The 25,240-nt window shown below is 37.3% G+C and overlaps 1 protein-coding gene across 1 annotated transcript; it reads left to right on the top strand.

Moving 5' to 3' along the window:
* Nucleotides 1-1,617: 1,617 nt before the first annotated feature.
* slc6a2 (solute carrier family 6 member 2) lies at nt 1,618-24,661 on the top strand. Its single transcript, XM_027280995.1, has 15 exons — nt 1,618-1,739; nt 2,172-2,642; nt 4,155-4,286; nt 6,091-6,328; nt 13,768-13,906; nt 14,257-14,391; nt 14,992-15,095; nt 16,893-17,017; nt 17,142-17,254; nt 18,873-19,001; nt 19,718-19,817; nt 20,671-20,771; nt 21,387-21,554; nt 22,487-22,558; nt 22,866-24,661. The coding sequence occupies exons 2-15, from the start codon at nt 2,351-2,353 to the stop codon at nt 22,887-22,889; spliced, it is 1,872 nt and encodes a 623-aa protein (XP_027136796.1). The 5' UTR covers nt 1,618-1,739; nt 2,172-2,350; the 3' UTR covers nt 22,890-24,661.
* Nucleotides 24,662-25,240: the final 579 nt, after the last annotated feature.

Raw genomic sequence — 25,240 nt, 5'->3', positions numbered from 1 at the left:
TAATGACCTGGTACTTCAAGTCTATGGAATGACAAAACTATATATATATATATATATTATACATAAACATACATATATAAACCAGATCCTTCCAAATTTTAGAATCCCACACACAATCTCACACATATACAGCACTATCTTGAAAGTCTCAGCTAAGTGGTGTCATAAAACATCTAATCATTGGTCATTCTAAGTCATTCTTATTTGGACTATGTCATTAGTGTCATCCTTACATCATAAAAACCCAGAGTAGGTAGGCATTAGACTGAAACTGTGAGGTCACCTAAATGCTCAGGGAAGGTGGATGAAAGGTCATGACGGGGTAATGTAAAGCAGTAGTAGTGCTGCACAAGTAAATAGGGGAGATAAAAGGACAGAAAGGAACAGAAGAGATCTTCGCCGTGACCCTAACCAAATGCACGGGTTAAATACAGAGGGTCAAACTGTGACTGCTGAAGGCTACGTCTTGGTTCATTAGCGTCTCATCTGCAGGTCAAAATGAGAGAGCCTGACCCTTAAGAACAAGAAGGGAGTTCTCAAGAATTGTACACAGCCAGAAGCAAGGATCCAGGATGATCGAGGTAAAAGGTGATGGATGATATCATTTTGCCTAGAGCAGTCCTGTACACCTCTATGGGTACCACAGGATAGTTACAGATTCAGTACCTACTTTTATCGTCTATTCTCATTATGTCACCTTCAATATGCACCTGCTTTACATTTGTGAAAACACTTCTGAGGGAGAGTTTTCATCAAACTATGCAACATTACTTTTGGAATTTTTACATCATATTTAGAAATACACTCCCCATCATACACTATTGTGATGTTAACACAAAACATTTCAGGAGAAAACAACAGTAATAACACATTATCCTTCCTTGTTACCTGTTCCTTTGCTTTACCATCTCTGCAGTTATTCAATCTTCACAAACAAAATGTCCAAAACCAGCCCTATTAGGGTTTTATAAAACAAGCACTGGATAGCAAAAAGGACATTCATTGACTTTAATGGGATGAACTGATCAACCATATCTAATAGAAATCATTGCCACTGGCAAAAGCCGCTTTAGAATTGAATTACACATGGAACACAATGCTTTTACGGCTTCTTAGAAAACTGTAATTCAATCTGTTTAGTACAGAGAAGAAACAGATAAAAGTCTAAATTAAAACATTAAAAAGTTTTGTTGTATGTGGAATTCAAGTACTAATATGAAGCTGAAGGTAAGAGATCTAAATGTCTCCTGTAAAAAGTTAAATCCAAGCACCAGTCTGACAAGCAAAGACTTCGTCTGTTTACCTTGCTCTTAATGTAAAAATCACACAAATAAACTCACCCAAGTTCAAATCAAGGTTTCTTTGTGAACATAATATTTGATTTATAGAACAGGTAAAGTATTATATTATGTTGCACAAAACATGGATTAATCTCAAAACCACTGTGCTCCCGACTGATTGTTGCACTGACAACTCAGAAGCAGATGAACAAGTTTATGGGAACTTGAGCTCCGACAAAAAGCGATCATGCCAAGTCGACATCAAACTGGAGAGAAAGTGTTCAATTATAAAATATCACGTGGAAGAGAGAGAGGAAACCGATTTAAAAGCTCGCATTTTATATCGTCTCTGCTGGAGAAGGCACGTCTTATAGTTCCTTCAGAATGGGCAGTCTTCCCTCAGATGCATCAGGACAACAGCAGCAACGGGTCATGGAGAAGTGTCCCTAGCTTCACCAAGTACGGAGGAAAGCCTTTCAATTGCTGACTTTTAAACTGCTTTAGTAACGGTGACCTATTCAAATAACCATTTATCTTTGTCATTATCCTTATGAGTAATATTTTAGGTAACAATTTGATTGAGAAGACTGTTTAGCGCACAATGCGCTCAGTGCGCGTGGTGACGTACAGAGGAATTCGCTGTGAAGTATCTCGTTCTTCACTCCTGATATTGCTTTGCATCAGATTACAGATACAGTGTTTGATTTTTATGCTGTACTGTTATTTGTAACACAGATAGACTTTGTCTGTCTGCAATATCAGGAATAATGTTACATGTTTTGGTCTGGCTGTAGTAACCTGTGTTTCTCGCTGTGCGTAACTGTTCTGAAACTTTACGCACAAACACCAAACCTCTCCAAACTCTCTGTCTTTCTCCTTCATCCTCTCCAGCCCATGTACGTGGAGGTGTCAGCTCTAGAGTCGGTGGAGAACATTCTTTTATCCGTTTTTCTGTCGGCGGGATTGCCATCCTTACCCGAGCGCACCGACTCAGACCATCTGCTCCGCTAGAAGCCGCAGGGGGCCGTGAGAGCACCGGGCCAGCGTGGGCATCGTACGCACAAGAGAAGATGAATATCCAGGTTCTGCCAGAACACAAGCTCTCGTCGGTGGCCCCGCTGAAACAGTGCAATGTGGAAAAAAAGGAGGTAGAACTGATATTGGTGAAGGACCAGAATGGTGTCCAGTACACCAGTTCTTCCATCATTCCCACCCCTGGCCACCACGCAGGTCCTCCCGGATCCGAGGACGACCGAGAAACTTGGGGCAAGAAAATAGACTTTCTGCTGTCGGTCATTGGCTTCGCGGTGGACCTGGCCAATGTTTGGAGATTTCCTTACCTGTGCTACAAAAATGGAGGCGGTAAGTGAACTATGTATTTATGATCGATTAATGCGCTTACACAGATGGTTACAAAACTTAATACTATAATTAAAAAATACAACGTGCGCCAGGTTCATCAAGTCAGAGTAAGTCTCCAGTCATAGCATCTGCATTGATGTTCTGTGTTTTCTTTTATTAAAGGTTCAGGTGACAACGCGTTTCTTTTTATACTTTCAAATGTTTCAAATGCGTTAAAACCGTTTAACAAAGCAAATATTACAGCCATGTTACACTAGACTTTTCTTTCTTTTGCTTTGTTGTTGTGCTATTTTTAGTTCCTTTAATCTCTTTTCATTCACATTTTAAATAGTCCCAAGTGTATTAATGGGGGAGTGCATTTAGCTTTCATGATGGAGGAAATACCTCATTTCAAAGCATGCACAGGGAAAATGATACTGTCTAAACTTAACTGTATCTTGTTAGACTTTGGCAATATCTTCCTGCCATCTGTGGTTCAAATTCATGATTATTTTTATTAGAAGCGGTTGAATATACAGTTTGAATATCCTTTAAGATTTATCTGAAAAAAAAAAAAAAAACTGGAAATGTCATGTGTTGAGTGTTGAAAACTGAATGTGCATTTGTGTAGCGGAAACACTAACAACAGGTTGTTTTAAACAGAGGTTTTCCTTCAATATATTTCTCTTTTGCTTTGTGTGTGTTAACCGAACATTGGGCAAAAATTGTCTTTGAAATTGACAGAATGTGTTTTAGCTTACATGATAAAGAAAATGTCTTCTCCCATAGAGGCATGTACAAGTGGAGAACCTTTATAGTTCTAAACCTGACCATTAAGATTTTAATGTTGCTAGATGATTCATGAAATATTTTGGCACCTACTTGAAAATTGTATGAAGACCTGCTTTTTTCAAAAGGTTTATAAAAGTTGAAAACAAGTGTCTAAGCTCAGGTTTAGTCTGAATAAAGGAGTAAAGGACTGCCAACTTGCACCGTATTCAAAACTATGTAACACTGGAGCCATCTCTAGTGAGAGATAAAAGTACAGTGTGTGTAGTTGAATATTTACACACTCATTTTGACACTCATGACAACAGAGTGCTCACTAGAAGGTGTGCCCCCGTCCTGTGTTTGCATCCGCGTCTATTCACGTGATTCACCCGATCAACATGTTTTGCTCAGTGCCCCAAAAGGTCATCTCCACCACTGGCCTGTCAATCATATCAATCCTCAGCAAAATGTATTCATTACTGTAGAAAAAGTGTCATTTGTGATGGACAACGTCAAGAACAATTCAATTATGAGAGGTCATTTCCTTGTTAGTGGATGCCCTACTCAGACACAACATCAAAATAGCTGTAAGCCTTCCTGCTTGTACGTTACGGTCTGTGTTGTTTTTCCAACGATGTCAAGCCCCCACCACAGCTCCACTTTTTTTTCTGGCATTTTATTTTGTCTGGCACTTAAATTCCACAATGAGCACCTATCCTACAATATCTAAGTCATGCTAAATGTAATTACTTATCTTTCCAGGTGCTTTTTTGATCCCCTACGTTCTTTTCTTGTTCATTGCGGGAATGCCATTGTTCTACATGGAACTTGCCTTGGGCCAGTACAACAGGGAAGGGGCAGCTACAGTTTGGAAAATGTGCCCTGTATTTAAAGGTGAGCATTAAAACAAACACACACACGCACACAAATGCACACACCCCACATTTCTACCCCCATGTCTTACTTACTTAGCCTTATCTAACCTTTTAAACTGTGTAACTTACAGCTCTAATCCGCTTCTCTTCAGTGTCTTGACCTTTAATTGTATCCCTTTATTCGTGTCCTTTCCCTCTCATAGGTACATTAGAGTCACTTGTAACTAATCTCTCTGTCACATCACCTCTCTTGCTTTCTTTTTCTATCTAAACCAGGCTAGCATCCATTGCTTGGTGTGGAACACAATTTACTTGCAAGTCAATAAATTAAATTAACCAGACACAAACAATAACAAAACAAGATACAACTAAATCAAACAGAATAAATGTTGGTGTATTGAAAAGTAGGTCATACCTACAGTATAGAGGTACAAAATTGTACTTCCAGGGGACTTCAGAAGCCTGAGCTGGTACGTCACACTGTTGTTCATTGTTGCTGTACAGTACATGGACAAGATTTTTATGATCAAGCAGTTGCTGAAGATGATCAGTTTGTCGATCCTGTCATGATGTAACCATCATTAACAGTACAGGACATAATCGCTACAGTCACTGGAAAACCAGATGCATGTACAATATCATAATTAAAATGAGATGATGAGCTATAGCTTATTTTATAACTTTCAAACTCAGCATGTCTCTCTAAAAAGGTAAACCAACAAACTATTTCAACTTGCATCTAAGACCAAACAGACCTTATGCCAAAACCAAAATATTTCTACAACCTCCCTTAACAACAGCTCCATGGAGGCCTTGAGACTTGTGGATCCCTAATAAATCCCTAAAAAATGCCAAATTGTTGCTCAGTAGGTCACACTGTACCCATCATATTACAATAAATAGCAGTGAAAAAATACTCACAGTATGAATAAATAAAGTCCCCACATGTTGCCCCCTTATTCCTACATACATTTATGCAACTGTACTGTACAGGTATACTGTTTAGTACACTGTGACATGTGAGAATTAAGCTGTACATTGTGGGCCACGATCTAAAGTGTTAGCCATGCATCTGGGAAACCTTAGCTACGTATTATACCCTTCTTCATCTTAGTTTGAACTCTCTTATTCAACAGATTATTATTTAAACTAAGATGTTTCAAACACTGTCTGATAAGTTCCTCTGGCTGCGCTATTGAATCAGCACCAGTCGCTGCTTTTGTTGGCGTCAGTGCTGAGGAGGGTTTGTTTTTTTCCTGCCTGGAATGAGTGGATGATGGGTTTATGGCTTCTCTATTTTTGTGTAAGGACATCACATTCCATAAGAAAAATAAATCAGTTTGACAAACGATGACATGAATGTACCTTTCACTGCCCCACTGAGGGAAGGATGTGTACCTTATTGCAAAACATTTTTGACGGTAAAAACAATCATTTATCAAATCAACAATTTACAGAATTTCAGAGCTTTACTAAGGGTGAATTTTAACTCCAACATCCTTTATGACGTCCTTAGTATCATTACTGCTTTGACCTTGCAAAATGTCTGCTCTCCACGATTTGTTAGTTTGGGATTATGACACACAAAATCAGATATAATCTGCTTCATCTGCATATATCAGTAATACTGGGATGCAGAATGTGTTGATACAAATTAGCAGAAAGTGAATAAAATATGGTTGTCTCTAAAGGGTTTGTATTCAGTGAAATTACTCTGGGTTGATCCTCTACAAGACTGGAAAGAAACTAGTGTTGTACAGATAATGCTGGCATGTAACATAAATAACCTTTTGATTAACTTTTTTATTTTTTATTTTTTTTAGGTGTGGGCTACACGGTGATCATCATAGCCCTGTATGTTGGCTTCTACTACAATGTCATCATTGCCTGGTCCCTCTATTACTTGTTTTCCTCCATGACCAGTGAGCTGCCATGGCTCAAATGTGGCAACAGCTGGAACAGTCCCAATTGCACAGACCCCAAATCCATCAATGGATCCATCATCGGCAATGGAACGTCCTACGCCAAGTATAAGATCACCCCTGCAGCAGAGTACTATGAGTGAGTCATTTCTGAAATTCAATGCAATTAATTTTTGTGTAGATCATGGCAGGATTCACATAATTTGCAACATTAAAACAGAACCACTTTATGGTAACCTATGGTAAACTTTTTAAAGTTTTAACAGGAACGTAACACACACCCCAACTATTAAATCATCACAGATCAAATAACCCACAGTCACACTGCTGTGTGATTTCTACTGCTCTCATGCAACACTCTCTCTGGCAACACTACTGGAAGACACGAAGGCTGAATCTATACTGAGATCATTTAAAAACGTCAGGATATATGGTGCAGTGATTTTAATAAGCTACAGTCACAGATTTACATTCACAGATGCTGCCAATTATTTTGTGGTTCACAAAAAACACAAAAGCTTTAGCCTGTATGTCTTCACACTGTCACACTGTCTTCATGAGACCATCAACGTTAGCCGTTTTATTCATTGTCTATTTGTTTTGGAATGTTTGTTTCATTTGGAGACTTGTAACTGATGGAGGATTTGGCTGAGTCAGTATATTGACTACAGTCCAACCAGCCAACAGTGTCACATGGAAATGAAGCTTTTTCACTTGTGGCGTGTTGTCTGAATACTAGTACCGTATGTACATCCCAATAAAACAAGAACCACTATCCATTTGAAGAGGGTGACCAGTCACTGGAATATGAGTAGACGACTCCAAAAATTATCCAGCCGTTGCTGTTTGCACTATAAAAAGGTGTATACATAAAAAGTTCAAATGCACTCTTTGAAGTGCATAAAAAAGCTCCATCTGTTTATACTTCAAAGACAGCCAGTCCTTCCCTAGCTTCTGTGAAGCCTGACTGTGCAGCCCAGAGGAAGTCTGTGAAGTGACTTGGACAGTACAAGAGACATGCTAAGCGTGACGCACAGAATACATTGAGCATGCATCCTAGCAAATACTTGAGCTTCTAATAGTTCCACTCCCATTCTGGTAAGCTGAACTGTCTCATACAGTTCCCTGGATATTTTCTGACTTCCAGGAACCCAATAAGTAAGTAGCACGTTTCGTTGACATGAGGAGGTCAGCATTCACATGAAAACACCAACACTTGTGAATTACGACAGACTTTCAGAAAAGTGAAGCAATATCACCAACGAGTAGATGTGGTCTATAAAACCAACAGACAGACTATATTTTCCAGGTGGACTATAACACTTGACACATAGGAAAAAAATCATTGGATGTGCTTAGACAGACTGACAACAATAGGGTACTTCAAGACAGATCTTTAATGGGTTAGGCTCTGTAGGGGGCGATAAATCCTCCTGCTCACAGCTAGCTTTGAGAACAGGAGCAATGCCAAGACACAGCATGAGAGAGTGAGGCCAACTGAGTCAACAATTCTCCTGCTTCACTTCTGACAATCTTCTACATCCACAAATCCTCTTGAGCCTACTGTCTTCAACTACCATAACTGTAGTCACAGTTGTAGAGCAAGATTTAACAGTAAAACTAACCCACTGTAAAATGGAACAGACTTATTGGTGTGATTTGACAGTTATTGGGGTTCAGGCTCACTAACCAAGGCTCTTAATACAGTATAGAGTATTACTATTATGGTCACATTTTTAGCTGATTAATTACCTACTATTTACAGTACAGTAGGTTATTTGTGATCACACACAACCATATTGTGTATGATTATAAAGTGTATGCCATTTAGTTCTTTTAAAGTACATGCAATTTATTGGTCTGCTAACTCTGGCGCCTGATATTGTCATTGGGTCAAATGTCTGCTGTCATTTGGCAAATTAAACAGTGATTAAGGATTGGTATGAAGTGGCAAAATAAAGGCAAATTCATCTGTCCATTTTTCAATGAACTGCCCATTCTGTGTGCTTCACAGATAAATGCAATTACAAGTAAGTGGTATGTAGCCAAAAAGAACAGACAAACCCCCAAAAACAGTGTGAATAAATTCATTTTCACTGTGAATTAGAAAACGGATCTTCGATGTAGTGTACAGTTTAGGTTTATCAGAGCTTTTTCGATTACTTTTTTTTAAAAGATGCAGTCCTCAATAAGTATTTAAAGAGAGGCTACTTCATCACCGAATGTCACACGGCTAACTACAGCAATTTAAAATTATTATGAATTTTCGGTCCATATTTTCCACATTGTATCTTACTGTAACTTCTACAAAGGTTTTTGTGAATGTTGATCAAAACTTTATTAGTTTGATTAGTTATCTAATACAAATTTATACCATGCCGCTATGTAGCAATGAAAAATACATCTATTTAAATAGTTTAATTATATATTGTGAACTTCCTTATGATTTTAATCAATGTGGCTGGTATAAAAGTGAATTTTAAATCATATGACAGGGCTTGTTTGGAAGATGAGAAGTGAAGGGAGTTACGTAAGGACAGCCAAAAACATGACTGCTGCCAAAAGACTCACCTAGGAACATCTTGGCATTTCTCTGTGATTAATTTGATAACTTCTGCAGCCTCAACAGATCAAAGAAACTTTCCAGATGTTTAACTCACAAATCACAGCATCATGTTCATTACACTTACAGAATAAAGCTGTATCAATGCTTTCACATTTGCTTAAAGCACATGGATCATAAAACAGTTGCCCTGGGCTTTTACAGAGTTCTCAAGCTTATACTTAATATACAGAAGTGCCTGTCAAATGGTTTAACAGCTTTAAAAAACCCACCTCTTTCCCAGACCTTTCCAACACTGAAAAGGATGGGTTGCGTCAATTTCTGGAACTTTCCAAAAACTGCCAAGCTAACATTCGCATCCATTCCAAACAGTGATTGGAGAGGTGTCTGGAAGTGGGAAAATATGCAGGGTTTGAGATTATCTTTCAACCTCTTCTTTAAGTGTGCACCTGTTAGCCCGTATTTTAACAATTTTCACTCCGCCTTCAAGTGTAGCTATTTAAAGCAGCAATAAACACATTTGGCTTCCAATTTGGTTGGACAGCATGTTCAAACTAGTTCTTTTTGGGCATACATTATTATTTAGAGCCCTTAAGATTAAGTGGAAAAGTCAAAATTCACTCTAGTCTCAAATCCATAATACATACTATTTGGGCTGCAACGGTCCATTGTGTAAGACTTAGGGGGCCTCTTTTTACAGAATATAGCAGAAATGAAATACAACATGCATAACTATGTTTCCATTAGTGTATAATCACCTGAAAGAAAAATAGTTTTTTATTCTGACATTTTGAACCAACATCTTTCTAAAGAGACACAGAAAGGACAAACTAAACATTTACTCTAGAAAGCATCTTTTGTGTCTTTCACATGTTTCATGGCCACCAAAGTTTCTTCTTCATACTAAGGGTGAGGCGACAGGGTGTCCTGGATGCCAGTAAAGCCTACACACTGGTGTGTTTACATTGGAAAAGTGATAAAAGACATTTTTATGAAATCTTTTTGGGGTATAGACATCCATACAAAAACTGTTTTATGACACAAAGCATAACGTTTGGAAGAAAATTCTTAAACAACAGTACAGTATCTACATAATGAACTAGGTCGACAAAAAAGTACTTGACAACACCAACTTGTTTCATTAGCGTGCACCCATATCCTTTTCCTTCAGATCTTGCCAGAGGCAATCGCATTTGATTCCTTGTCAAGGATAAGTGCGCTTTGACAAATAGCCCTCATTTAAAACAAAAAGATTTAATTACATAGACACTTGAGAAAATTACTTTCGCTTCAGTCTCACATGCAATTTAACATATTTATTGAAAGATTTACTTCTAAAAATAACATCACCTGAATCATTTATAGTGAATAAAATAAATAAGCTTGGAATTAGATAGAACCCTTTAGCTGTGTTTAATACTCCGGCCTGTGGTCCTCTTTATTTATGTATTTTTAGCACGCCCTGTTTCTAGTCCCTTAACCAACATTTAAGACAAGGCTGAGATCTGCTAATGGCAACATTGAGTGTTAGGATAGAAGGAAAACCAGCTTGTTGAGTGTCGATAAGAGTAAATGTGTTTAGATCAACTGGGCCAAAGGGACCTGGACTGATGTTACAGTGTGCATTTACTGGCAGTGCACTATCAATTCTATCAAATGAACAAGGAGGCCTTAGGGGATTACAACACCAGACCAAGATGAGGCCTCTAGGACAGAGCATAGACTGATGACTTCACATCCCTATCTGCTTCCCTAAAGACCATATAGCTTTGAATTTATTATCAACCTAAGATAAGTAGACGCTAAAGAGGAATTTCACAGATCCTTCGCTCCCTTCGGATTATATGTCTGAACATACTTCAGTTTGTGTGTTCTTGAGTAGTGTAAGCAACCTCACTATCAGATCTAAATCTACTTCCGCTGTTTATCAACCCATCACATGCCAGCTGAATCTTTCTTGAGGAAAGTTTTAGAAGAAGTGTGAGGCGAAGAGAAGTGCTTTTTAATGGTTTAGTAAATGTAGTAATGTTGTAATGTTGATATCCAAATACAAAACAAACTTCTTGGTTGTTTGGGACACTGAATGTGTTAAAGCTGGTCTGCTGCAACTAGATATTCCTATTAGAAGATGCAGGAAACCAAAGAAACCACAGTGATTATGTAATAAGGAAATATTAAAACAGTTCTGGTCTCTCCACGTAAAGTTACTCTAGCATGGGTAAAGTGGTGAATAAATGTAGCATTAGCTGGCTTATGCTGCCCTCTATTGTCTACACATTGGTGCAGTATAAAAATGTTAAAATACTGATGTATTAGGTGCAAAAGGCAGCCTTTAACAAATAATAACCTAAACATGAACACCAAATACTGCACATTTACAACACAAATTGGTCCAGTACAGTTCAGTATATTGGCAAAATAACACAGCCACATGTTCGTGTTTGGCTATCATGAGTCTTCATCTGGCCAGACATCACTTTCTATCAGCAAAGGCCAACAATATAATAAACATATAATATGATATGCATAAATCTCACCTGAAAATAAGAATCATTGTCTTTTTAGCCTTTTATATGTACAAATGGAAGTCCTCTTCTAGGGAGTCCACCATGTTGAAGCAGAATCAGAATCACTTTATTGGTCAGGTGTGTGTACACACACAAGGAATTTGACTCTGGTTCACTGTGCTCTCAATTGTACATACAGGTAGAGACATGCAGTTTAACAAGGAACATGACACAAACTGAATACTGGCACTAGATGTGGCCCTTTGGATTTCTCATAGCTGTTATAGTTTTTCCTTCATGCTAGGAAGGAGAGAGCAAGGGGGTTGCAATCAGCAACTAATACTAAATCCTACACACTGGACCCACAGTAATATGACAGCTTGATACTGGTATTTAGAGAAAATTGTACTTTTTTTTTTTTAACCACAAGGACTATGTCACTAACAGATTTTGTCTTTGTATTTTGTTCCTGCAGTTTCAATGTTTATCTTCTTCCAAACATTCTCTCTCCAACAAATAATCTTAAATGCTATATATACAATATTCCTTGCTACTAAACATCACAGTAGAGTACATCTCAGGCCAAAACAACCAACGAGAATCCACTGACAAAACCAGTGATTTTACCTTGCAGATAATCGTTCGTTCACTAAAAGTGCTTGTTTTGGTAACTCACATGTTATACTAGGGATGTGAAAACATTATGGAAAGGTACACATATACATGCAGAGATGGACCTTTTGTTCATCTAGAAAAAGTCATTCAACAATACCGACTCTGTTTTGGTCAAAATAGATCCTTAATTCACAGACATGGATGAGAAAAACTATAGGCTACAGCCTCAACATGACCCTGATGAGGATGAGTGGTTACAGATAATGGATGGATAGATAGATGAGAAAAAACGCAGTTTCGGTCGCTCTCCTCAGTTGCACACTGTGGGACTCACATTCACGAACATGCTCTCATGGCCAGTCAGGCTTTGTAAACAAATACCCAGAAAGACTAATAATAACACTAGGGAAGGGAGTGTGATGTCATACTCAGGAGACCATGACATATCTAACTGTAGCAAATAATTGTCTGCTGCTAATGTTTTAACATTTAATGATTCTCTAGATGCAATAGAAGCCCAAATAACTTAGTTCTCGATTTACACTCAACAAAAAACACTTTTGTTTTTGTTAAAGTAAAAACCTTTGCCCGCAAAACACACAAAACCTTTTCCCAATTAGGTTAATAGGTTTGTTAAAATTCGTGTTAGTGAGCACTTCTCCTTTTCCGAAGATAACTCACCAGACAGGTCAAGCATACATTTCAGATTGTTTGACCAAACTATGCCCCTTCTGCACACAGCTGTCGAAATCTTTCCAGTTTGTAACTGTAAACTTTCTGGATTAAACATACTAGATATATGCTTTAGGGTTGTTGGTATGCGTTTTTCCCTGCTTGTAGTCTTCTATGCTAAGATAAACTAAACATGTTAGGCTCCATCCTATCACAGTCTCTTTGAAAGAAAGCAAGTAAGCATGGTTCCCTTCCACTCTTTTTTTAAGCATATTCTTATGCATGAAGTCCTTTTTTAAATAAACTGAACTGCACTTTGAGAAGACATAAGTAATGCTGGCCGGCCAATACTGTCACCAGATGTCAGGACACATACAGACAGCAGTTTCTGACCAAAGTGGCCACAACAATATCATATAATTTCTCACATTAACTTTGCCCCCTACTCCACTATTGTAAGTTGTGCACTTCCTTCTCACTACTCTGTACAGACATTCAAAGAATGAGCTCCCAGCTGGAAACAATATTTAGAGAGGGATGGAAGAGAAATCATTTGTCTCCCTTTGTTTCATTATGTCATGATAAAACCTTTGAACGCTCACCTTGATCTGACAGTAAGTGTTTTGCTTGTGGAGAATGGCCCGATAATAGCAGAACAATAGCAGAGGTCGTTGCCGACAGTTTCAAAGCATTTTGTGTGTAGCTGTGAGAGAAAAATAAAGAAAAGCACTATTCATTCAGATTAAAAGCCAGTTAACAGATGGCTGTATGATCCAGGATCACTAAGCTTTCACCAAGATGGATACCTTTATTTTAGGTAAAATATATTTAATCTACATTAGTGATTAATTCATTTGTTCCAAGTAATTTAACTTAATACTTTGGTCAATGATGAATTAAGGTGACAGTATAAGTTGGAATTGTTGCTTGAAAGTTGAGCTGTAATGCATATTCCAAGAGAGCCTCTTGTCCCATGCTTCATCTCCCATCACTTCAGACAATTTCAGTGTGGGCTGTTTAGTTTAGACTCCCCCAGCTAGAGTCTGGGTGGGCCTGTTTGACAAAAAACATCTCTAAATGAAAATGTAGCCAAAAAGAAAAAAAGAAAAACAACAACATGCCATATGATAGAAAAATTACAGTAACAGGAAATTAAGACTACAGTATATCAGAATTTAAAGATGATAGAGCAAATATTTTTCTGCTGTGTGTGTCCTGCAGAAGAGGCGTGCTACATCTCCATGAGAGTCGGGGGATCCATGACCTGGGTCTGCCTCGCTGGGAGCTGACCTTGTGTTTGGTCGTGGTGGTCTTCATCCTCTACTTTAGCCTGTGGAAAGGTGTCAAGTCTTCAGGGAAGGTAAAAGCCTGAACCACCAAACAATTGTTGCTCTCTCGATTTTACAATCATTTATAGCTGTGATTCTGTTACAGAGACACTTTGCAGGCATGTTATGAAGCAGGTCAGTATAAACAGGTGGCTGGTGGGCCAAAAAGGTCTCGTAAAGATGCAGTGATAAACATTATGTGGATCAGAGACTATTAGCTAAATTACGCTACATAATATACTCTAGTTACTTATAACAAACTATCAAACAACAGTATTCATATCACCATTATAGTGTTTAAGTTATTAATCATATCATAGAGTATATTTACATCATTTATTTATTTTTACCCTTTTATCCCTCTGTGCTGTGTGTATATCAGGTGGTGTACATCACAGCTACCATGCCATATGTGGTCCTTTTTGTACTGCTGATCCGAGGCATAACTCTACCAGGGGCCAAGGATGGCATCAGGGCCTACCTCCACGTCGACTTCAAGCGACTCAACAATCTAGAGGTTAGAGACAGTGCATGTTGGTCACAGCATCCATGGGTATTGTAGATATTCTGAATGTGTTGCCATGGGATCACAAGTAAAGAAAACATTGGGATGAGTCTTGCTTTAAGTATGAAATTCAGATAAAGATTTAACATGTACGATGATGCAACAGTGTCAGAGTCTACGTAGATTTAGAGAGCCTTCTGTCTATATATTTTATTGGATGGGTGGAGTAACTCATGCTCTGAGGGTGAAAGGCTAGATTCCCACTAGTGCCTCCCATGCAGAATGTGTGTATATGAATGAGTCTACTCTATGCACGCATACTTCAGATACGATCTACCACTAGCTGAGCTGATGTGCATGTGTTCGGGTTGAGAACAAGTTCAGTACTTATGCACTTAATTCACATGTTTTGCAAACCAGAGCCATGTGCTCCTGACTGACAAATAGTAGATAGATAAACATTAGTTTTCCAAAGAAAGGCACATTGCTTTGCCTGGATAGAAGGAAATCTGCATTTACATTCAAGTCAGTCGCTGTCTGTGTGGTTTAGCCTGAAGCATCTTTTTTAGTAATTTAAAAGCTTTCTTGTTTTTCTCTTTTTTTTTGCCATAGGTGTGGATTGATGCTGCCACCCAGATATTCTACTCACTAGGAGCAGGATTTGGAGTGCTCATTGCATTTGCAAGTTATAACAAATTTGACAACAACTGCTACAGGTAAGCACTTGCACTGCATTTGTCATTTTTAAAAGCTCAAAACAAGCCCACAGCAACATAACATCCTGCTGTTTTTTAGTGTTCTGCCTTTTCCAGCATGTAACTGGATCATGAAGCAGCAGAGGTGATGCTAATCTGTTCAGCTGACCCCAATGGCCAGGTGTTAGCAGGGCAGATAAAGTACAGGCCAGGAAGGGTTGCCAGATAATAGCCAAAGGCTGTATGTTGACTGGTTTGTCCCAGTGCTGCTCTCCTTCAGAAAAAAAACAGGCATGAGATTGTGAGCTTGGCTAATCTTTTCCAACATAAATAGGTTGCAGTGGTCGGCTGGAGACAAGTGTTGTTAGCAAAACCCCCCCCACTTCCCTTGTCGTCTCTCACTTCCTCCACTTTCCTTAACCTCAAAAAGGGCCTCATGCCTTCCTCCTCTTTCATGTCCCATTTAGAGATGTTTATAGACTGCTAGCAGGTGGGATTTGTATTATGCCCTTGGTAGCAAATGGACAAATCTGAAGTGATGCTAGTGATGTTAGAAAAACAAGTGCTTTTCCTTAACAAGTGGAAAACTTGAAAACAGAAGAGTGGACGGTGAGGATGCAGCACTGCTGTCATTCTTTGCCAGTCATGTCTACTGCTGTTTTTAGGTACATTTTTTCTAACTTTCTAAAAAATAACCAATTAAAAAAAATAAATTAAAATTAAATTAAAAACATAATTATTTAAATTAACAGTAAAAACAATAAAATGTTTCAATAGTATTAAAGGCAGTTAGATTAAAGTAATACTGCCTGAGGTTTGCACTTCTTTCTTTTTTATTTCTCTGATCATGTTTACATACACAATATATTGTTATGACATTTTCTGTCTGTAATTATTGTACTTGTCTTTAATGTATTTTAAGTATTGAGTGAAGAGAGAGACCAAATAAAAACTGAGAGAGCCTTTAGAGCCTGCACGCAATAAAAAAAGAGTAAAGGTGAAGAAAAAAAAGTCAGTGGGAAGAAAGTCCTACATTGAGATATTTTTGCTTTCTCAGCCCAGGAGGTAGCCAAGGTCAACTTGAACTTATTCAGTTTGTGAGAAAACTGCAGATTAGTGGCAACAGGCCAGCACTCTAATTACTGATCAAACCACCAACCAGGAGCAGAGAACAAAAGCTTCTCATTATCCCGATTATCCCTTCTAAAACACAGTGTCTGAAGATCAACCATAAAAAACTTTAAAGGTATCATGACACAAATGGCCTGATTTAGACTATGTCCAGCTCAAAGGAATGGTACTGCCTTAAAATCTCTTATGCCATTAGGTAGGTGTCCCTGTTAAAAAATATAAAGTTAGTAAATCTTTGATAACCCATTTTTTCAGATTTGACTTTGAGTTTTAACATTTCAACAGTTTATTAGTTGAGATTCAGCAACCAATTTCTGACTTGACGAGGTTTGTCAACGTATATAGATTCACTTACATTAGTTAATTCTAGTTAAAAAAATAACACTAAAAATAATTTTCCTCTATGATTCCTCTTGACCCCATGTGTCATTAAGCATACAATAAGGCACAGCAGCTTTGTATACATAGTTGGAAGCAGATGACAAAACACTGCTTGGCACAGTGTCTGGAAAATTTAGGTTTATGAAAACAGCCCAGAAGGAACTGTTGGGTTAACTAATAGGAGCATGTATTCATCTATGCTACAACTGAAAACCTAAATGGACAGTTGAGTAGTTTAGAAATAGAAAATGTTGAAGAAACTCTGCTTTCCTTTAAAAGTTTTTGTTTCATGTGTTTTGTCTCTAGGGATGCTCTCCTGACAAGCACTGTGAACTGCGTCACCAGTTTCTTCTCAGGGTTTGCCATCTTCTCTGTGCTTGGTTACATGGCTTACAAACATAAGGTGAAAATAGAAGATGTGGCAACAGAGGGTAAGTGCTGATGTTCCATATACAAACAGTATTCTAAAAACCTGTGTTTTGTAAACTTTGTTTATGAAAGTCATAACTTTTGTGAGTGCAAAAAAAAAAAAAGTTTCTATGTATGTACATACAGGGGCAGGATTGGTGTTTATCATCTACCCTGAGGCAATTTCTACACTGCCTGGCTCAACATTTTGGGCCATTGTGTTCTTCATCATGTTGCTGACTTTGGGTATTGACAGTGCGGTAAGTCCCAACAACCACTTTAACTATACTACTACTACTACTACTATAGAACACAATCATATTTTTATGACTAGAAATGGAAATCAGTTTAAGCAGAATGATGGACAGCAACAACTCTGTTACATAGATAGATATGAAATGGATGTGGCAAATAAGTATATTAAAAGTGAGCAGGTAGTACTTGTATAAAAGTGCAAATACAGAAATAGACCCAAGTTGAGGGGTGGATATAACTAACTAAATAAAATTGTTCGTCTAATGTTTCTTAAATGAGAATTGCCTGCTCCCCTGCCCCCCCGGTTAATGATCTAGTGCTAACTTTGCTGTGTCAGAATAGAACAGTATACATCTACATGCCCTCAGGATAGCAATGATATTGTATCGTGTTAGATAGCTTAGCAGCCCATTAAACCTGACATTTCTTGGAAAGTAATGGCCATTATATACTCACTGCGCAAGTTAACTGCTGTAAACTGCAGTTTTCCCCTAAAGCGTGTTTAAATGATGTGAGATTACCATGACTTATCATATGAGCAATTATTCTGCTATGACAATGAAATAACACAGTAAAATGTCTTCTAAATCAGGTAGACTAAATAAATGTCAAGAGTAATGTATTACCAAGATTCGTTTTCCTTTTACTTGCACACCATTTGAAGAGTGAGCATGCTGGCCCAGCACTTCTCTGGTGTGTAAAAATCTATATGATTCTTGATGACTGATGGTGTGTGTAAGTGGTAGAATTCAAGCAATAAGAGTAAAGTAATGTAGACTAAACAACGTGTTAGTGTGTTCAGCATTAAAGTGACTGCAAAGGGTCTACTGCAACAAAACTTGTTTTCTTTGATATTTCACAAAATCTGCCCAGTGACTCACTCGGGCACTAATTAAACAAGGGATGTTTAGAAAATCTCAGCAAATGTATAAGTTCTTAAGTCATTCTTTCAGTCAGATCAGATGTAGACCACGTCATGATTATATGCTGTAATGCACTAAGTATGTGTATGTTACTGTATTGTGTTAGTGTTTGAAAAAAAAAGTTCCATTTTATTTAGTTCTGTCAAAATAGAAAGAAATATGGAGCGGCGTTTAGCTCAGTTGGTAGAGCAGATGCCCCATGTGCGAAGGCTCAGTCCTTGCTGCGGAAGCCCAGGATTCGAATCCGACCTGTAGGTCTTTTCTGCATGTCATTCCCCGTCTCTCTCTCCCCACATTTCCTGTCACTCTTCAGCTGTCTCTATCAAAATGAAGGTTGAAAAGAAATCAATCAATCTTTATTCAAAGAACCTATGATGTTGCAAAATGACTCAATTAAAAGTTTAAAAAGTTTGGAAGGATATTGCTACCTATACCCTTTTTTAAAAGTTACATTTACCATGCAAGTCTAAATGAAAAGAAAGTATGCTACATTTACAAGGACTGTACACCAAAACATTTCCATTTACTTTAAATAGAGATGATTGTTGTTCAATGCCTTTTTAAAATTCTTGTTATTGATAATTACATAACACAGTATATGGCTGTTCAGTTTAATATACAGTATAAAAGTTTAGGCAAAGGAACACTCAGTGAGTAGAGATTTCTTAGTGTCATGTCTCTCTCTGTTTTTGTCCACCAGATGGGTGGCATGGAGGCAGTCATCACAGGCCTGACAGATGACTTCAAGATCCTCAAGAGAAACAGGAAGCTCTTCACCTTTGTCACAGCCTTTGGAACATTCCTGGTTGCCCTACTCTGCATTACCAATGTCAGTATCAGAATTGAAATTGCCATATATTGACACTCAATACTCAAATGAAATACTTGTCAAAGTACGACTGAATGCCTGTTGATGTGTTGTTTTATTTATTATTTAACTCCTGAGAGGTAAGTATTCAGAAAAATCTAGCTGTATACAAAGAACAACTTAGACCACAAATTAAAATGTTTTTGGTGGTTAAGATTTGGTGGTATACCTTGGTATACCCAAGTCTCATGGTGTTATGTCCTTATAGAAAGAAAACTCAAACATGTCCGAAATGAATGAACAAATGCATCACACTTATCACACTTTAGAAATTAATTCAAGCTGTATGCAACTATTAATTTAATCTGCAGTGCTTATCCATTCACATGGTACTAGCAACAAGGAAAAATGCTTAACGATTACAGAAACAGACTGGGGACAGAAAAGTATTTTGTTAGTGATTCACATGGTTTATTCCCTAAATCAAATTGATGAAGTTATTCAGAAAATGCTAGTTCCCTGGCACTAGATACAGATTGTATCACTCAGGATACAAATCAAAGATTTATTGCACAAAAGCTCTAATACACACGTAATCCCCTCTTCTTCCAAGAGAGTTTTGTTTATGCTCAGTGACCATTGGCTGCTAACTGCACACAAGGGTGCACTTATCTTCAAGGGTGCGACTTTATGTACTACACACACTAAATCTTCTCTATCTCTTTCCCTCCCTGTAGGGTGGCATCTACGTGCTGACCCTGTTAGATAAGTATGCAGCAGGGACTTCTATACTATTTGGTGTGTTGATCGAGGCCATTGGAGTGTCGTGGTTTTACGGTATGAAACATGAATATTATGAACACTTTTTTCCACTGCAGCATTACATTTGCAAGAAATTAGTGAGATAAAATGGAAATATCTTATTCACTTCCATTCTCACCCTCTTAATTTAATCTCAATGTAAAAACAAACAAACAAACAAACAAAAAAAGACAAGAAAAAAGGATACAGCGGGTCAAGTTAATAATATAATCTGTTTTTAGATTTCAGCTAGGTAAAAACTACAAACACCAACTTCAGCAATATACAAGTTTTTATACTTTGTGTACTCAATGTAACTTTTCTAGAACACCCAATTGTGATCAATGTAACAACTTAAATGTAAATACTAATAGTCAACTTATCTCACTTTCATTACTAAACAAAATGATGCAAAAAAAAGACCCCAGGAAACAAACCATGATACATAAGATTGTATGTGGGAAGACATAGCAGGCTTATCTAACCTATCAAGCCTAGTCCATCTTGCCACCATCTGTACACCCTCAGTAAAGGGATAGTAGAATTACAGAAAAACATAAACAATGTGGAAGAAACCTAGAGGGCCCATTTCATGAGAGATCCCATAGCTGGCAAGTTATGCAACCAGAGCTAAAAACAAGACAATCAGTATGGATAACAGCATGGCAGCATCTTGATGAGATAATGAAACAAATAAGTCAAAGACACATGATGAGTCATGTCAACTCAAGGTCATGCTGGAAAAAATAAATAAATCTGTGGATTATCTTGTGTTGAGTTTCCTCCTACTGTCCAGTGAGATGTGATACTTCACAGAAAGGACTAGTCTGTTGATTTAATATTAAATGAATGTATAACCTATTCCTGTAACTTTTCATGCTCACTCCAGGTGTGGACCGCTTCAGTGAAGATATCGAGCGAATGATGGGGTTTAAACCAGGACTCTACTGGAGGCTGTGCTGGAAATTTGTCAGCCCAGCTTTTCTGCTGGTGAGAGGAATAAGAAAAACAATAACTGAAGTAGACGTTGGGTTGATTATCTTTCACAGGGACAGCATCTCATCCTAAACCAAAGTCAAAATTCTGCATATATATCAACTTAATTTTTTCAATAATTGACAATTAAACAGGTGTAACATTTAAACTTTTCCAGTAATTGTCATTCAGAAATGTTTGCAAGTTATTACAACATGCATTACATATTTTTGTTATGTCAGTGATGCAGTGCTGGTCAGGTCAGTTGTAAGAGTAGTTGAATATGAATTGCATTCATATGAGAATCAATAGCTAAGTAATATAATAAGTTGGATGACATGCTAGAAAAAAGCAGTCACCCAGTACCCCCTGTTTTCAACATGCACCTTTGTGCTAGTAACACAGGAGATGATTAATGTAATTGAGAAAAGAATGATACAACTCCACATCCTAGAAAATTATTTTCCACGTTACCCAACCCTTTTCTTATCCATGGATGTGCACTGCATTTAATTCACTATACACTTACTTATGAAGACACAAACATGCACAATACAAGCAACACCAATAAAAGTATATGAAACACTCCTAATGTGTTTTTACCACTTCTCTTTCTTCTTCCTATCATAGTTTGTGGTGATAGCCAGTACTTTGACATCGTCAGGCCTGAAGTATGATGACTATGTCTTCCCTAACTGGGCTAACATAGTCGGCTGGAGTGTGGCGATGTCCTCAATGCTGTTTGTACCCGTCTACGCCATATATAAATTCATGACTGTACCGGGGACGTTCAAAGAGGTCAGTATCTAAATGTGTTGGTCATACGGGGTGAAAAAGTCATGGCAAGCTGCTTCATTAAAGCTTTTTTGTAGATATATTAATACATTGACTTCAATTATTGCCAGGAATATCGCTGAAGAGGAGGGAATATGGTAAAAACAATTTGTAATGACACAGGCGCTTAGTAGGAACAGATTGTACTGAGATACATGATACAAATAAAATCTCTCACACAAGATGTAGCCAAATTTAAGCACAGATAAAAAGGTACAATTGTGTCTAAAGGGAATACAGCATGTTATTTTCAAGTTTTGTTTAAAAGAAGAACAATCTTTAAGTGAACTTTCCAACTTGATGACACTGGCACTGTGAGAACACTTTCAGATGAAATGATCACTTCAAAGCATTGAGAGTTTATGATTGTAATCATCAAAAGCAGCAGAGAGCTATTTTCATCCCTCAGCAGTCAGCCAGTGCCAGCTTCACTCTAATGTAACAATTCCCACATCCCATTGGCATTTCCCGTTGGTACTCAAGGTTGAAGATACTTCTCAGGTTCTCAGGCGGCACATTCTTCCTGAAAACTGTCAGTGCCTATCAAGTTCACCTCCACATAATAACCAAAACAAACATGAAGTTCCTGATAAGGATTCCTCATGGAGTTGCAAAAACATTGGCATATTTTCCAAGCGATAAAGTAAATAATGTCTGTTTTAGTAAGGTCTTGTACAAGTCTTCCCTCTTACATCACAAGTACTACATGGCCCCTCTACAAACATGCATTTGTGAAGAGAAGGTTAAATATTTAAAGTAAGAATCAAATAAATAAAAGTTTAATATATTTAATATATTTTTTATATTAAAAGACAAGTGTAGTGTTCAGTATGTGTGCCATAAATTGTTGTGTGAAAAGTGTTGAGAATGATGTGTTGTAATTACTTGTTTTGCAGAGGATAGCCTATTGCGTCACTCCAGAACATGAGCATCATTTGGTGGCTGAAGGAAATGTACGCCAGTTCAAAGTAAGGGAAAAATGTGTTTTGCTGACAGTGTTGTTTAAACTGGCAGCATGGCTGCAATTAATCTTTATTTGAACACATTCATTAGTTGTGAAATCGACTTGTACACTGATTATTACTATAATAATATCATAATATAACTATATCAAAATTAAGTATTTGAAGAGTAGACAAAAAGTAGACAGATCATACTTTAAGGTGTACTTTAAAGACATTTTTACCCAGGAGAAAACAGTGCATCGGCACTTCTAATGGAATAAAATGCATTTGACATTAACTCACAAAACAGAGATCTGTCTTTGTTTTCCAGCTCAGACATTGGTTGGCCATCTGATGCCAAATACCCATAATTCCGTCATCCATAATCACATCTGGCGTTTGGAGTTCCTGTGTGCCACCAATGGTCAGACAGACGACGACAGCAACAGACTCAAACCTCTTCTCTCTGTGCATTTACTACCCAAGGCCTTTGTTGTCAATAGTAGCTTGAAGCACTTTGATTTCAGAGTTATGCCTGTTAACATGTCGATAGCATTCGACAGCTTCAGCTCATAAGGAAGGGACATCCAGTGGGGAAAGTATACTGTTTTTTTGCCCACTGACATCATTGGTGTCTATATACTATTTTAATTAATCATAACTTATGATTTTGTATAGTTTGTAATGTTATTTTTCTCTTGAACAGGACAGAAATAACCCCATCTCTCTCTGTACTACTATACATGGAACCGAAATGTGTTAAATTGTTAAACCTTTTTTTAGGCATATGATTATTTAATATGTTGATAAACAATAATAAAATATAAAAACTAAATAAATATTGGAAGAAAGTTCTTGCCGTTGTTTCGGTAGAGTTGCTTATCTGTGTCAGTGCCTTATCAAGCGAGACACTCCATGTTTCTTACAGTCCGTACGGGAAGAAAAAAGAACTGTGTTGACTCAGGAACCGACTAAATCAAACCACAGTTTGTGGATGGCAATCTCTCGATTTGACCCAGTCCTTTGATATTCAAGCCAAAGAGCTGGAGGTCAACAGTGCATCAAGGTCAAGCTCCTTAGTGAAGAGAAAGCAGGCCTGATATAATGCTTTTGTGTCACATTCTGTTACAGAAAAGGGAATAATGCATGCAATTCTCCAAAGCTTTAAAAACAACTGAGACAGGCTTCATTCACACCCTATGCTTTGAAAGGCCAGGCATTAATCTCAAACAAAGACTAACTTGGTCATTGCCTGGCTGCTTAGTGAAGGTGAAAAATTCAGCAAAACAAATGGCGTAACTGTTACAAACTGTTTTGTATTATTGTTGTGTGACTTTTACTTTACCAATCTTTGTCAGTTCAGTGCTTCTGAGGAATATCTGTGGCTTTTCATCCAAAGAAAAAATGATTAAAAAAAAGAGAGGGAGAGAGAGAGTACATGTGTGTGTATTGAAATTTTGTTTCCAACCTTACAGTACAACAGTGGAGGGTGGGTGACAACTGTCAAATACCTCACTGCACTATATATTGATTATTATGTTAAATGCATGATATCAACTCTTACATTTTCACTTGAAACATATCTTGTGATGTTCCACTTTTTCCTCACCATAGAAGTGCCAATATTTTCCTTTAGGAATGTTTTTGATTTTCTTTGATTTGTTTCCTTTTTATTTATTGGAGTGATGTTGAATTTTAACCTTGAATCATAACAGACCCTTGCTGAAAGGAATAAAGCCACAAAGGAAAAAAAAAATCAAATATATGTGGAATATATAAGAATATATAAAAATATATAAATATATTCTTTTGTTATATCTAATCTTGTATTTATCAAATTGTTTATAACAAAACGTGAATGTAAAGTATTTTAAATGTAACTGTCCACAGTCATACCATGGTGTTTTGATGTATAGCTAAGGTGAACTATTTAGAAAAAATATTCTTCAGTGTAACTCTGGGCTACTTTGTCACATATGGATGTGAACAAATAAACCTTAGCTTTCCTGGACTATGTTTACAAAAATACTGTGTACAATACCAATGTCCTGTTGAACGTGAGTGACAACTATCTATGAAGAAGTCTAAAGTATACACTATGATAATAAAGAATTTCTTCTACACACACTTCAAGACATGTATTCTGATTTATTGTCATTTTTCAGAGACTTCGAGGTATGGGACCTTCTTGACTAACCGTTGACTTGAGGGCTTCTAACCCTGACTGACTGTGCCTTTCCACTGTCTTCTCCTTTGTTAGCCTACTATATCACTGACATAAATAAATGTAAGATTAAAGATTTAATACTTACTTCTTGTCCCAAAAGATTTTGTCCACGTTGTATCGCCATTGACTAATAACTTTTTTACTTTATCTGGCTGTTAATAGTTCTTACATTTTTGTTGTCCTTTGTTATGTCATAGATTTGAGTGAAATTAGTATGCATGCTAACATTGTTAATTATCTGAGTTTCTTTTTTCAGTTTGAACACATTACTAAAACTACAGCATACATACATATGGCTTGCTGATTTCCAATAAATTGGAAACTAGGAAAGAAAGGAATATCCCTAACTGCAGAAGAAAAAAGCAACAATTTTAAGGGGGAAAAAAGAAATGAATACTGATAGTCTTTTCAAGATGAAAAAAACCCACCAGATAATGAAGATTTATCAAAATATATCTTTATATTTGCAATTTTGAGTT

The sequence above is a fragment of the Larimichthys crocea genome, chromosome VIII, assembly GCF_000972845.2.
Source record: "Larimichthys crocea isolate SSNF chromosome VIII, L_crocea_2.0, whole genome shotgun sequence".
NCBI classification, from domain to species: Eukaryota; Metazoa; Chordata; class Actinopteri; family Sciaenidae; genus Larimichthys; species Larimichthys crocea.
This window is presented reverse-complemented; position numbering and strand designations above follow the sequence as displayed.

Coding starts and splice junctions, on each gene's coding strand:
- slc6a2 (XM_027280995.1), top strand. CDS start 2,351: ATGAATATCCAGGTTCTGCCAGAACACAAGCTCTCGTCGGTGGCCCCG. Junction 2,643..4,154: donor GTGCTACAAAAATGGAGGCG/GTAAGTGAACTA, acceptor TTATCTTTCCAG/GTGCTTTTTTGATCCCCTAC. Junction 17,018..17,141: donor AGAAGATGTGGCAACAGAGG/GTAAGTGCTGAT, acceptor ATGTACATACAG/GGGCAGGATTGGTGTTTATC.